The following is a 13139-nucleotide window of genomic DNA, read 5'->3' on the forward strand; positions in this document are numbered from 1 at the left end:
AAATTTAAACTAGAACCTTTCCCTTCAGGTATTAGAGCGGTTCAATTTTTTGAATGGTATATATGCGGTATATATACCGTTTAGTAGACCCCCCTATGTACGGTAAGGTATATGTGTACCTAATACCAAGTTTAAACCGTTAGGTACACATGTAGTTACGTGTACATACATACATGTACATAATGGACATGGTATTGTGGGGAACGTAAGGTTCTCATTGAAGGTAAACGACTTAAGCGATTCGACTTTTTTTTTTTTTTTTTTTCTTTTTTTCTTCCTCTCGTCCTTTATTGCCAAACCCTTCTTCCCCATAGGTTAAGTTAGGCCTCGTCCCATAACGCAGGGTTGGTCTCCATCTACAAGACTGGAGGCGAATTCCGACCTTGCTAATATAAACCAAAACTGCCACTTTGTCTTCCTTATTTATCAATTCGTCCTTCTAATCGATATTTCCCACTTAGAGATTGTCCCGGTGCTGTGCTGCCGTGGGTTCTCGGTTCTCGTAGTTGATCCCAAGCAAACGGACAACTTAGATTTGATCACAAATTCGAGAGAGCAGTGCGGTTGCTAGGAGAGACGTGACAATCGTTGACCAATTGTCCCCTCCTCCCCCTTCCCCTCCCCTCTAGTTCAACGCTCGGAAGCAGATATCCATCACAGTTCACCATGGCTTCTGCAGTTGCTACCGGCATTCCGCGCCAGAACCCCGCCCTTCGGCGAACCATGACATCCACCACCGCGGACACCGACGTCTCGTCGCCCTCTACTGCTATCGGGTCCCCAGTCGACTCTCCTCGGCCCTCCGCATCTTCTACCTCTCTCTCCTCCATGTCCTCTCTCGAGACCAACAGCGCCCTTCACGGCAAGCTGATTGACACGTACGGCAACGAGTTCGAGATCCCCGACTACACCATTAAGGATATTCACGATGCTATCCCCAAGCACTGCTTTGAGCGATCTGCCGTCAAGGGCTTCTATTACGTCTTCCGAGATATCGTCCAGTTGGCTGTCACTTTCTATCTCTTTCACACCTATGTGACCCCGGAGAACGTTCCGAACACCACCGCTCGTTTTGCCTTATGGGGTTTGTACACCTTCCTCCAGGGTCTTTCTGGAACCGGTATCTGGGTATTGGCACACGAGTGCGGTCACCAGTCTTTCAGCACCTCCAAAGTTCTAAACGACTCTGTCGGTTGGGTACTACACTCTTCTTTATTAGTCCCATATTTCAGCTGGAAGATCTCGCACGGCAAGCATCACAAGGCAACCGGCCATATCGAGCGCGATATGGTCTTCGTTCCTAAGACTCGCGAAGAGAAGGCCAGCCGCCTGGGCAAGCTCGTTCACGAACTTTCTGAGCTCGGCGAGGAGACGCCTATCGTGACCCTTCTCACCCTCGCTGGCCAACAGCTTATCGGCTGGCCCAACTACCTCCTTACCAATGTCACGGGGCACAACTTCCACGAGCGCCAGAGAGAGGGACGTGGCAAAGGCAAGGGAAACGGCTTCTTCGGCGGTGTCAATCACTTTAACCCATCCAGCCCCCTTTTCGAGGCCAAGGATGCTAAGTTGATCGTCTTAAGTGACCTCGGCTTGGCTATTACCACTTCGGTCCTGGTCCTGCTCGGTAATAAGTTTGGTTGGGGAAACCTGCTCGTGTGGTATTTCCTACCGTACCTTTGGGTCAACCACTGGCTGGGTAAGTCCACTTTGCTTATGTGCGACCGCTTCTGTTAGACAGATTACTAACCGTGAAATAGTCGCCATCACTTTTCTCCAGCATACCGACCCGTCTCTGCCTCACTACAAGCCTGAGTCATGGAATTATGTCCGTGGCGCAGCTGCTACGATCGACCGCGAGTTCGGATTTATCGGTCGCACGTTGATGCACGGCATCATCGAAACCCACGTCCTTCACCACTACGTTTCCACCATCCCGTTTTATAATGCCGACGAGGCTAGCGAATCTATCAAGAAAGTAATGGGTCGCCACTACCGGTCGGATACCAAGGGTGGTTCGCTTGGCTTTATCAAGGCCATGTGGCGCAGCGCTAGGATGTGCCAGTGGGTTGAGCCTAGCGAGGGCGCCAAGGGTGAAGGAAAGGGTGTCCTATTCTTCAGGAACTCGAATGGCTTGGGTACAAAGCCGATGAAGATGAGCCCCCCTCAGAAAGGGATGAAGATTGGTACGGACGAGTAAGAGAACCCAGTTTGACCATCTTGAAGACCGACACGGGGTTCTGCCAACTGCGACCCTTGAGACGACAGTGCAACAAGGGCTAGATAGTGTCGAGCAGGAGGGTATACATCAAACGGCAGAGCGCTTGGCTTCGAGAGCTGAATGTTAGATTGTGACATTCGTCGCGCCCAGCAGAGGCGCGGTTAGGAGTGAGCTTCCTGTTCTTTCCTGCACTTTAAGAAGCAGAAAAAAAGGTTACGTAAAAGTAAAAACGGTGGTTATTAAAACGAAGGGTGCGAAATGAAATAGATAATAGACTAGAGAGCTAGCCATGATGATAAACGCAATACCTTGAACAACAGTAAAGGTCGCTCAGAGAACTATTTAGTAGTTGGACGTAATCACAATGTAAATGGAGACTGCGGGGTATAGGTATTTAGGAGACAGCTTAACGTGAGGAGTTGATTCCGGTCGATCCGTGACCCGGATACATATTGATGTCAACCGGGTGTAGTAATACAACCCAACCCTTGACATGTCTCTGAATGTTTGGATGACACGTGACCGTAGGTTACGTGTGGGGATACATGCAGACATGGTACATGTATATCCCACAAAACCCTCCCCGCATTCCATCGTACCGGCAATACATACAGATCTACGATAGGACAATACTAGTGTATGCTTGTATGCTTCCCGCCCAGACGGGACTTATATATTTACTCACTAACACTCATCATATACACGAATAAGGAATAAGCAACGACGTTGGCTAGAATACAGAACGGCGAAGCAAGCCAATACGATAAGTTACCATGTTGACTGAGGCAAAGCGGATATCATACTCCAAGACGTACATGTTACCATAAGACATGAGATTTGTTGGCCTGACCATATTCTTTTTCGCCCTCTTACTACCCTACTTCCTTATACCGATACATAACCAACCTCATTCAATATCCACGCCTGCACTATCGAATAGCGTATATCCCAAGAAACTAAATTCACCCAAACCAAAAGTGTCGACTTTGCATGGTTTATTGGCCCTTCATTCCGTGAACATCAAGTATGTAGAGAATCTCAGTTCCTAGTCTGAACTATACAAACTGGTCGACATCGGTAGTCGAGCCGTAACAATGGACCGATTAGCTACGTTGGGGTTTCCATATTCGTATCCCAGTTGTTATTGTCCCGCATTCGCTTCTCTTGCTTTTTTTGCAATCGGCGGCGACGTTTCCGGCTGTATCTTTTTACTTTTTTAGAGCTTGGATAGTCGTCCGTCTTCTTCCTCTTGTTGGCGGGTAATTCGCCAGCCGGGGGGAAACTCGCAGGGGAATTTTTCCTCTTTTTCTTCCTCTCAGTATTAGACGAAGAATGTTGGCTAGCTTGGCCATTATCAGCTGCCATAGCTTTAGAGAGGCGTCTCCGCTGTTGTTGCGGATTTTCAAGGTCTACAGATGGCTTCTTCAAAGATGATTTAACCAGCGACTTAGATGGCAGTTTCGGCATGTCCGTTGCTGTGTCTCTGGGCTCAGCCACCTCCGTAATGCTGTGTAGCCATGTAGGCGACTGGCGCAATACGTAACTGAGCGTCTCTTCCCCTGACCCGTCTGATTCCGGACTCAAGCTTGGAGTGGCCTCGTTGATTTCCTTGAAAGACGTGGGCGGCAGCGGAGTAGATTTATCGTCGTCAATTCGGGAAATCACATTGTATTCTGCGCGCTCCTCTACCGGCATGAATGGTAGCACCACTTCTATGTTAGTCTTGGCCGAGGTATCAGGCGGGATGAACCATTCAGGTTTGGCTTTTGTGTTGATCGGATTGGCGCTGGGACGCTCTAACCCGACGGACGTACCCTGGCCCCTTCCTAGCACCGGTGGTAGTGATGACATCTCGCAGGGTAGTCGAGCAGGAATACCCGAACTCGGTTCGCTACTGCTGGTAGTTGAACGGTCATCGTCGGAATTGCGTCGCTCGTTAACATGTCGAGCTGAGGATGGAGCTTTAGTTCGTCGATTCATTGGGCTCGAAAGGGAAGTACAGTCGGCTATTAACTGTCGCGTAATTAGGGTAGAAGTTGTTTCGGATGCTGCAGATGGTGGTGATGTACTGTCATCAGGTATCATCGTTGGTATACGGTGGGCAGGAAGTTTTGCTCGGGTTCTATTACTTATTGGACCATGGGAATCAGTGACTTGGGAATTGATACGTCCGCTAGGGTTTCCGGTAAGCACATACTGCTCTGTTCTCTCTACACGTTCTGCTCGTTCTATTGCCTTAGACTCGTTCAGTGTCTTCCATTTTAATACCGTTGCTTGATCCGGATCTGCTAACGGAGCTATACAATGGAGTTCCTTCTTCTGCAGATCAGGGGCTGGGCATTCTGGGCTGCTCGTCGACCTCGTGTCCTGGTTGGCGCCTGAGGCGAGCTGCGTGGAATCGCCTTCGTCTCTATGTGGCTTCTTCGTATCAGGGAAATAGTCCTTCAACCATTGCTCATAATCCTCTGGGTCTGATTCATAAGTGCGTAGGTGATATCTGAGCACAGCTGTTTTCTCTGCTTCGGCAATTGTCGCGTCGTCTGGTGGTCCGTAACCGGGCATATAAGTACCCTTTCCAGGACCATCAGATATCCACCCCTTGAATGGGCCTATACCGAGCCAGAGTCTACCAGCAACATTAAAATCGATCATAAACCCAGTTTCATATCTTTCTATCCACGCCTGCGGATCCCACCACGGCTTTCTCTCGAACTCAGTTGGTTTGTTGGCCTTTTCATTGCCTTCGCCCTCTTGAGATTCGTTTGAATCAGAATCGGTTGTATCAGTGATAGCGCGTACGCGCCTAGAATGAGTTTTACCAAGCTTGGATGTCCTAGGCGACGCAGTGGTTGATTTACGCTCTTGGGTTCTGGGGGTTGGCTTATTGATCGGGGTAAATGATGTTGTCGGCTCGGGATGGGAACTACGACGTAGTTTTCGACCGGGACTTGACGGCGATGCTATATTCGTGACCCGGGCTCGTCTAAGGAGAGCTAGCTCATCACTCGAGTCTTCGCTCGATTGCTCTTCATTACTTGAGACTGGTTGATACTCGTCATCGGAGTAGTTGGATTCTTCAGCTAATGACTCGGATATAATGACATCTTTCTCTATAAATACAATTAGCAAAGTTGTGCTGATTATTACTATAGGTTAAAGTGAACCTTTTTTCTCGAACCTGTATTTCGCAGTCTTCTTCACGTCTTTCATAGCTGTCTTGGATGTATCGGAATCCCCCAAATTTGCCCGGTTGTTGATTACTTCCCTAGACCCCTTAGGTCTACTTTGGCCTTGGTCTCGCTCGGGGCCGTGGGGCGCATTGGGGATTTTAAACTGTGTAGGAGTATCCCGAACCGATGTCATTTCGATATTGTTAAGGGGAGATTGTCTCTGGATCCTATGTTTACCTCGTGAGGTTCGTTGTCTTGATACGGTGATTCTTTGCTGAGCTGTAGCGTCGGTCGATTCACCGCTTCCTGCTAGACCATCGGGATTATTATTCGTGTTCTGGAAAGCACGTTCGTCAGGGTGGGATAGGGAGTTGCTATTTGGGTTGGTAGGAGGCTTGTCGTGTTGTTCCTTAATCTCAATGGGGAACGAGCACTGTCTATCAGTAGAGATATGACCTCCTTGAATCGCAATACTACTTCGGTTTGTTTCCTTGCTGGGTAGTGCTGAATCTGCTGGTAGAGAGATTGCACGTTGAGCTTTCTTGTCGATGATGCTTAGATGACTATTAACAGAATGCCGAGAATGCTGTCCAAAAGTTTTGGAGGGCGAGTGTACAGATGTTGATACCTTGCCACCTAATCGTTCTGCATCTGATTCAGAAGATGAGCCAGTTATCGTTATAATCTCAGCACCGGTAGGGATTTTGGCTGGGGTACGTTGACCGGAAACTGAGTGAGGTAGTGTCGGCTTTTCGAGAGACGAGAATATTCTTCTCTGGGAGCGATCGACCGAAACGTCTGCTGAGTTCGCGAGGATGTTTGCTGACGTCGATGGGCCAACACCTGACCTGCCCTTAGATTCAGAATAACACTTTCGTGCGATATGGGAACCCGTATCCTCGTTGCTTGACGAGTCAAGTAGGATGATTTGCTTATTCAGGGGGAATGTGACTGGAGTGTGTGGGCGAGAGTGCCGAGGACCTCCTGAGATACGGGTACCTGGGGAAGATCCCATAAACACAGATGCTTTAACAGCAGGACATGCTGGCGTTGATGGTTGCGTGCGCTTGAGGTTCCCCGAAGCAGCTATGTTGAGTGTTCTTTTACGCGCCGAAGACGAAATGCGTTTACCTGGAGTAGGCGTAAAATTACTTCTCTGGCGATCATTGGCTTCACTATCAGAGACCACTTCGTACGGGTCCCGTCGGCTGTCGCGAGGTGTTTGATTATGATCGCCTATCGGGTCGCCTATATTCGTGGCCTTGATTTTTGTTCCGTTGCTAGGCAGCTTACACGCATTAGAATTACCAGGTGAACGGAGTGGCCTTGGAGCTACTGTTAGCTCGCGGTTCTTCGTTTCCTGAGAAGCGGTGGGTTTTGGGGACCTGGACAAGATTTTGATAGCTGGGCTTCGTCTATATCGAGACCTGCTTGGATCTTTTACAGCCGGTCCAAGTTTAGAATTAAGCAGATGCGACTGCTTGCCCTTTTCTTCGATTGTAGGAGTACTCGGTTGAACCAGAGGAGGTGAAGCTGAAGTATCCTGTTTAAATCTAGAGGCGTTTGGCGACCTTGCCTTGGAAATCGAAGACATGGTGATGAGGCAATATCACATGGGGGGCGCTGAAAGGTGGTGTTGGCCGGAAGAAGTTGTAGTGAGGAACCAGTGGTTTAAGGTGAGATATGAAGGTAAATATGAGCCGGTACAAGAAAGGATGATATTGTGCAAGAAGTTGAAAAAACGTATGTGGAGAGATATGAAAGTGGTTCAAAGCCGAGAGAACAAGGCAGCAATGACCATACGGTGCCAATGTTGGTGATGTTGAAGCCAAATATGCAGGCAGACACATTGACTTTTACACAGGTGAGCAGATAAGCCCTTTAAAATTACTTGCGTCAATACTGGCAAGCATCAAGAGAGCGATAGAGTGAGAGTGATGGAATGTTAGAATGTTAGAATGCTACTAAAAGGATGTTGATGGCTGTTCGTAGACTTGAAGTTAGTAGGGTAGGTGTAAGTAAGTTAAGTGATGAAGCAAGATTCACCTCCGCTTTCACTTCGACGATGCCGTTACTGCAGTGCTATTTGGCCCTGGGGTTTTCACATACAAGCACATATACCAAGAGGAGAGAACAACCTCCATCACACCAGGTACGCGAAAACCAGGTGTATTACATGTACATAATGTACTTAAGTAATGAACAAGTGATGGAAATTAAATCACGAAACTCCAAACCGACCTTTGGTACCCGGTAGCCAACTTGCTCTTCGCGCACCACAGAATCCACGTGCGCGTCAAGTCGTCCTTGACTTTTAAGAAAAGAATAAGAATTGGAAGGGGGAGTAATAAGATTAGAAGACGGCTTAACTATCTAATTTCATACTCGAGTGAAATAGGTATATAGCATATGAGATCAGCGCTTGAATAATGTGCAAAGCATTAATATGACGGGTTTGGATGTGCACAGTGTGTAAGGAAAAAAGGCTTGAAGCGAGGATTTCACTTGTTGCAAGAGGCTTTTGAAGAATGACAAGTCATATCAAGTTACCATGTACCAAAGTCCTGAAGGCTTATTGTACAGTATTTATTATCGTGATGTACATTATTGTAATAGGGAGGCGTTGCAATGTTGTGTGGGCTAACTTAACTTTTGCTGTCTGAAGAAAAAAGAAAAAAGAAAAAGCGTGTATTTGAAAGCGAGACGCAAGCCAGTTGGCCGTAGATATGACCTAATGCATGCATATTTCACATTTACATATTGGCCCCAGATGCAGTGTGCATACATACATCATAACATACACGTACCTAAATTATATCTTCATTTTCTATTTTTAAATATGATCCATCTGGCTGGGTCGTGACATCCACCTTCATACTTGGAATCTATCGGGGTGCGCCCGTCATCGTACGCGATAATTCGTGGCTGAAGATGTATAAACATGTTTGAGTTGCTTAGCTTAGCTTAGTCAAGTATTCAAGCCATTCTCAGCCAGCTCTTTGATTAATATAGATTGCAGCAGAACAGAAGACTCAGTAGATGGCATCAGGTATATTATCTAAGTAGCTAAGATCATAGAGGTGTTCTCGGTTTGAAGTACTCCTTGAAGGTATCTAGTTCCTCGAGGTTTAACTTGTAGATAACGGTACAGCACACAATCAACAAGTTTGGAAATCGTCGAGTCCAGAAACTTAAATATCCATCGGGTAACGGTCCTACCATCTTCTTCAGCGGCTCGCTCATATCACCGTAATGAAACCTTTTGTTTCTGAGCGCTCGCAGCAGATCTAGAAGTCTCGAACCGGTGTATTTGCGCTGTCTTCCCAGGCTCTCTACGAACTCCTTAGGTAGCGTCTTGAGAAAATCGCCGCGGCACACTTGAGGGGCACATGCTTCGAGCTCCGCCAAGGCCCTGGATGGTGGATCTCGAGGCTCAAGCTCAAAATGATCCGACACGTCACAAAGAAAAGCAAGCCGTTCTTTTGCCGACCAGAAGAACGGATGGGACATGACATCCTTAGCCGAAGGCCGGGCCCTGGGATCGGCTCGGAGCATCGTCTCAATTAGCGCTTTAGCCTCGTGTGCGACGTCTCCTAGTACATCCAAAGGCTTGAGGCTGAATTGACCCTTACGGATGTTGACTTCTCGCATGTACCGATCGCCACAATCGAAAGGGTGTAGTCCTTTGGTGAGTACGTAGAAGAATACAAGTCCAAGACTAAAGATATCAATCGAGCGAGTAGCACGGCGATTAGGCATGACATCGGCGCTAATCAATTGACTCGAGTCGCTATGCGTGCTGGTCATAGACATTGCAGAAGATTCGCGCGCGTCGTCATCTAGGAGGAGCTCAGGTGCCCGCCAACCCGAAGTCCCAGCGGCGTGGGCTGTGGTCGCGCCGAAAGATGATTGGCCTCCTTCGAGCTTTTTGCACAACCCAAAGTCCGATACGAGAAGTCGTGGCTTACCGTCGCGTCCCATGGTGACCAGGATATTTTGAGGCTTCAAATCACGGTGAACAATGCGAAGGTCGTGAAGGAACCCTAGACCATGTGCAATCTGCAATAGGACTCGGGGTAGATCCATCTCGCCAGCCCGAGCCAGGTCCTGGAACATGGCGGGCTTCTCGATAATGTCTGAAAGCGAAGCCTGGCACAACTCCAACGCAATGTATAAGAAGCTATCGTTCTTCGACATGGCAAAATATCGAATCACTAAACGAGCGGATTAGCAGTCACGCATTAACGGAAGCTGGGCGAGGAGATTAATAGAAGTAACGGTTATGCTCGTACCATTGGGATGATGATCGCTTTCGAGTAACAGCTGGGTCTCCTGGGTAGCAATATCCCAGAACTGGGTAAGCATACGCTTAACAGCAACATCCCGCCCGTGGAATTTTCCAGCGAAGACGATGGTACCGTTACTGCCCATGCCAAGCTGTTCGTCTTGGTTGACCTCGATACCACCTATCTTGACGATCGGGCCGCTTACATCCTCGGGGTCGTTATTCATGGTTGTGATATTCGGCTCAAGCTTGGATGGTAGACCGATGTTCTGCAGGCCGGGGATACCCTCTCCAGCCTCGGGGGAGGCGTTCTCCCCTGAGCTTTCAGCAGTGTCGCGCTGTTTCTTTGCCCCCTTCCGATGCTTAACACCTCCCCTCCGGCCGCGATGGGCCTTCTTCTTCTTCTCGGGAGACTCACCCTCGGTCTGCTGTTCGCGGCTGTCATCTATATCTGCCGGCTCAAGCTCCACGGTGGATACGATGGCGGGTACAGCTTTTTCGGCGCTTTCTTTTTCAGTTACTAATAGCTCCTGCTGCTTCGCATCTGGCTCCGCAATCGACACTCGGGCGACTTCAGCAGCTACTTCCCGTGGCGGATCGACTGTAGGATCCGTCGAAGGTACATATGTCACAGTATCAAGATACTGCTTTGGCTTAACGCGGCGTTTGGACCACCTAACCAGATCTTTGTAATAGCGGAACAAGAGATAGACGATGACAGGGAATAGGATCGGATTCATTAAGAAGTCGACCGTCTTATCAGCGGCGTACTGCGGAAGAGCAACGATGCTGCCAACGATGCCTGTAGGATCAGCCTCCGTATCAGGCAGCGGGGTCGGCACGACAGATTCGTTATCATCACCGTCAGATTCCGGCGTGAAAGGCGAGGAAGGCAAACTTGGAGGAACAGTTGGCGGCCACTGCGCCACGGTTCTTGCATTCCCTAGGACGTGAGTACCAACCAACACCTTGTTTGCCCATGTCGTATCAAGCGTATCCCAAGGGTTCTCGGTGTCCCATCGGTTCCTACGGCTAAGCTGTGCCGCCGGAGCATCAACAATCAAAGGGTACGACCAACCAGACATGGCATACCAGCTACCGGATTCAGTCTGGTTGAGAAATACGCTATGGCTTCTAATGCGGGCAGAGTCTTCGTCTCGAGCGGGCGGGACGGGCTGAGGGAGCAGGACAAGCTCGGGGTTGCTACCGGGAGGAGCATCTTCCGGCCTAGCGATGTCGAAAACACGCGCGACGGGGACAGAGAATTGGAGCGCGAAAGAAGTGGCTCCGGCAGGGTAGGCGAGCGCGTAGACTTTACCGTCGTGCTGGCTAGTAAAGTAGCGGTTGTCTTGCGTCGCTCGATACTGCTGATGAAGATCATTATCGAAATTGTTTGGACCCCATTCGGCATATTTGAGTGTGGCGATCTCCCTACCGTCATCCGATCGGTGTATCGTAACGATATACTCTGTTCTACTCAGAGTGATGGTGCCACTGTCGCTGCATTCCCCATTGTCCAAGTCAACGAAACGCCCGTTTGGCGGGAAGCAAGTAGCACTTTGATCGACCTGCGAGCCACCCTGTCCGAACCACTTAAGAACGCGACCGGTCGCCGCGTCTAGCGTGATCATGGTCGTCTTCTTGTGACCAGTGTAGACTACGGGTGGATTCTGAACAGCGTAGGAGCCGAACTCTTCTACAAGCTGCTTCATTGTCAGGCCTGTACTCACCAGGCCGCTGCCAAAGCCGGATGGTGTCCAGACGTAGAGGGCACCATTACGGGTTGGCTCGACAGCCCAAATGTAATCATCCAGGGGATGATGATCATAACCATCTCGCCTATCAGCTACGGAGCTATTTGGGCGACGGTGAATGGTTTCGACGATAGGCTGCTCAACTTGGAGATGCCAGCGCTCGTCGCCGGACTCGCGGTTAACAGCATAGAGATGTCCATCGACGGTCGCCAGAAGAATGTAGTCTTCCACTTCCCACTTCTCCAGACTCCGCGCAGTCTGCGGCGAGGAAAGCCCAGCACCGGCGAGCAGGCTGGGCAGATATCTTGGAGAATTTGGTGCTCGAACGGACGGAGCCGGAGCCAAAGTCGCGAGGGCGCTCGCATCGTTAGGAAAAGGTACGTTTCGGAATCGCTGCTTATCGGTAGTGACACTGTTCCTGCGGCTAACAGCTGGAGTTTCGTGATGATTGCGTGCTTTGGAAGGTGTGGCGGCAGCAAGGTTGCCCACGACTCGCTCAGCACCGAAGGACTCGTGTCGGGGAATAGGGGCGTCTCGGCCGCGAACGTCATGTTTGTCCACGCCTACGTTATCATTGTTGTAATCGTTTATGAGATTGGCAACGGAAGCTGGTTCCGGAGGGGATTGCTGTCGGTGTTGCTGCTGCTGAGCATCGACAAGCTGGAGCCAAGGTAGAAGGAAGACGGCTAAGGCGAGTAGAACCTTGCGCTGGTGAACGACGAGCCGTCCCTCGCCAGGAGGCCGTCGCAACATATTGAAGACGTCAACGCGTAATTGCCGGTAGCGGTATTCGAAAGAGAGTGTGGAGATGGGTGCGAGCGGGATAATTGTCGAATTACATCAAGAATAAATAGAGTAGGTGTGGGATAGAAATCGACCAGCCGCCTTCGAAGAAGCCCGAAGCACGGGAACTAAAATTGGATGCGAGGTTGGATAAAAGATGGATTCGAAGGACTTTACGGACTTTGCGTCGATGGACCGGTCGGAAGAAAATAAGTCGAGGATGTCCCGGTTCAACGAACAACGGCTCCGTGATTCAATCGTGCCTAGTCACTAACTAACCTAACTAGAGGTTTGTAATAGGTAAATATTTAAATCCCTCCGGTCCGAAATAGTGGATAATGGATCTAATAACAACGTCGATGCCGATATTTGTAAGTCAAGGTAAAGTAAAAATGCGATGATAATATTTCGTTTTCTTTCCTTGTTCTACCCCGCTGGCGTTGATGAACGACACATGAACAAGAGACGAAAGAGGGAGCAAAAAAAGACAAGAACCAAAGCAACAACAGTAAGTGTGCATATGTTGGTTGAGTTTGCAGTCTGAAGGATTTTTTTCTTTTCGTTTCGTGATGCAATGTGGTGAGACGAGCCCTGGGCATAAGCGGTTAGACTGTCGGTTCGTAAGCTGGTAAGTTGTCATTTCGCAGCTGTTCTTCATGAGACAGGGAGGCCAGCCCTTTAGATCAATCTGATAGGATCTCGTGGAGGACCGCACGCCACGGACAATACGCTCAATACGGATAAAATGGCTGATTGGGTATATGTATGTACTATGTATGTATATGTACATGTTATGCAATGTACAGAGGTAGGTACGTGTACGTGTACGTGTTTCCATGGGCTATTTTAAGCAAGGATAGGAGGTACCTAACTAAGATTGCCGGGATTTAGAAGAGGAGAGACATGTAAATGCAATGGTTGGTCAG

The 13139-nt window shown here is 49.1% G+C and overlaps 2 protein-coding genes across 2 annotated transcripts; one reads left to right on the forward strand and one right to left on the reverse strand.

The window, feature by feature from the left end:
* Positions 1-251: 251 nt before the first annotated feature.
* On the forward strand, positions 252-2382 carry F5Y00DRAFT_38285 (fatty acid desaturase-domain-containing protein). Its single transcript, XM_048013587.1, has 2 exons — positions 252-1699; positions 1761-2382. Exons 1-2 carry the CDS (start codon positions 667-669, stop codon positions 2198-2200), a joined length of 1473 nt encoding a protein of 490 aa, XP_047866384.1. The 5' UTR covers positions 252-666; the 3' UTR covers positions 2201-2382.
* Positions 2383-8463: 6081 nt separating this feature from the next.
* On the reverse strand, positions 8464-12183 carry F5Y00DRAFT_260752 (uncharacterized protein; the record flags this gene model as incomplete). The annotated part of the gene is made up of 2 exons (XM_048011070.1): positions 8464-9605; positions 9684-12183. The coding sequence occupies 2 exons, from the start codon at positions 12181-12183 to the stop codon at positions 8464-8466; spliced, it is 3642 nt and encodes a 1213-aa protein (XP_047866385.1).
* Positions 12184-13139: the final 956 nt, after the last annotated feature.

The sequence above is a fragment of the Daldinia vernicosa genome (genome assembly GCF_022497035.1).
Source record: "Daldinia vernicosa strain CBS 139.73 unplaced genomic scaffold F5Y00scaffold_15, whole genome shotgun sequence".
Lineage (NCBI taxonomy): Eukaryota > Fungi > Ascomycota > Sordariomycetes > Xylariales > Hypoxylaceae > Daldinia > Daldinia vernicosa.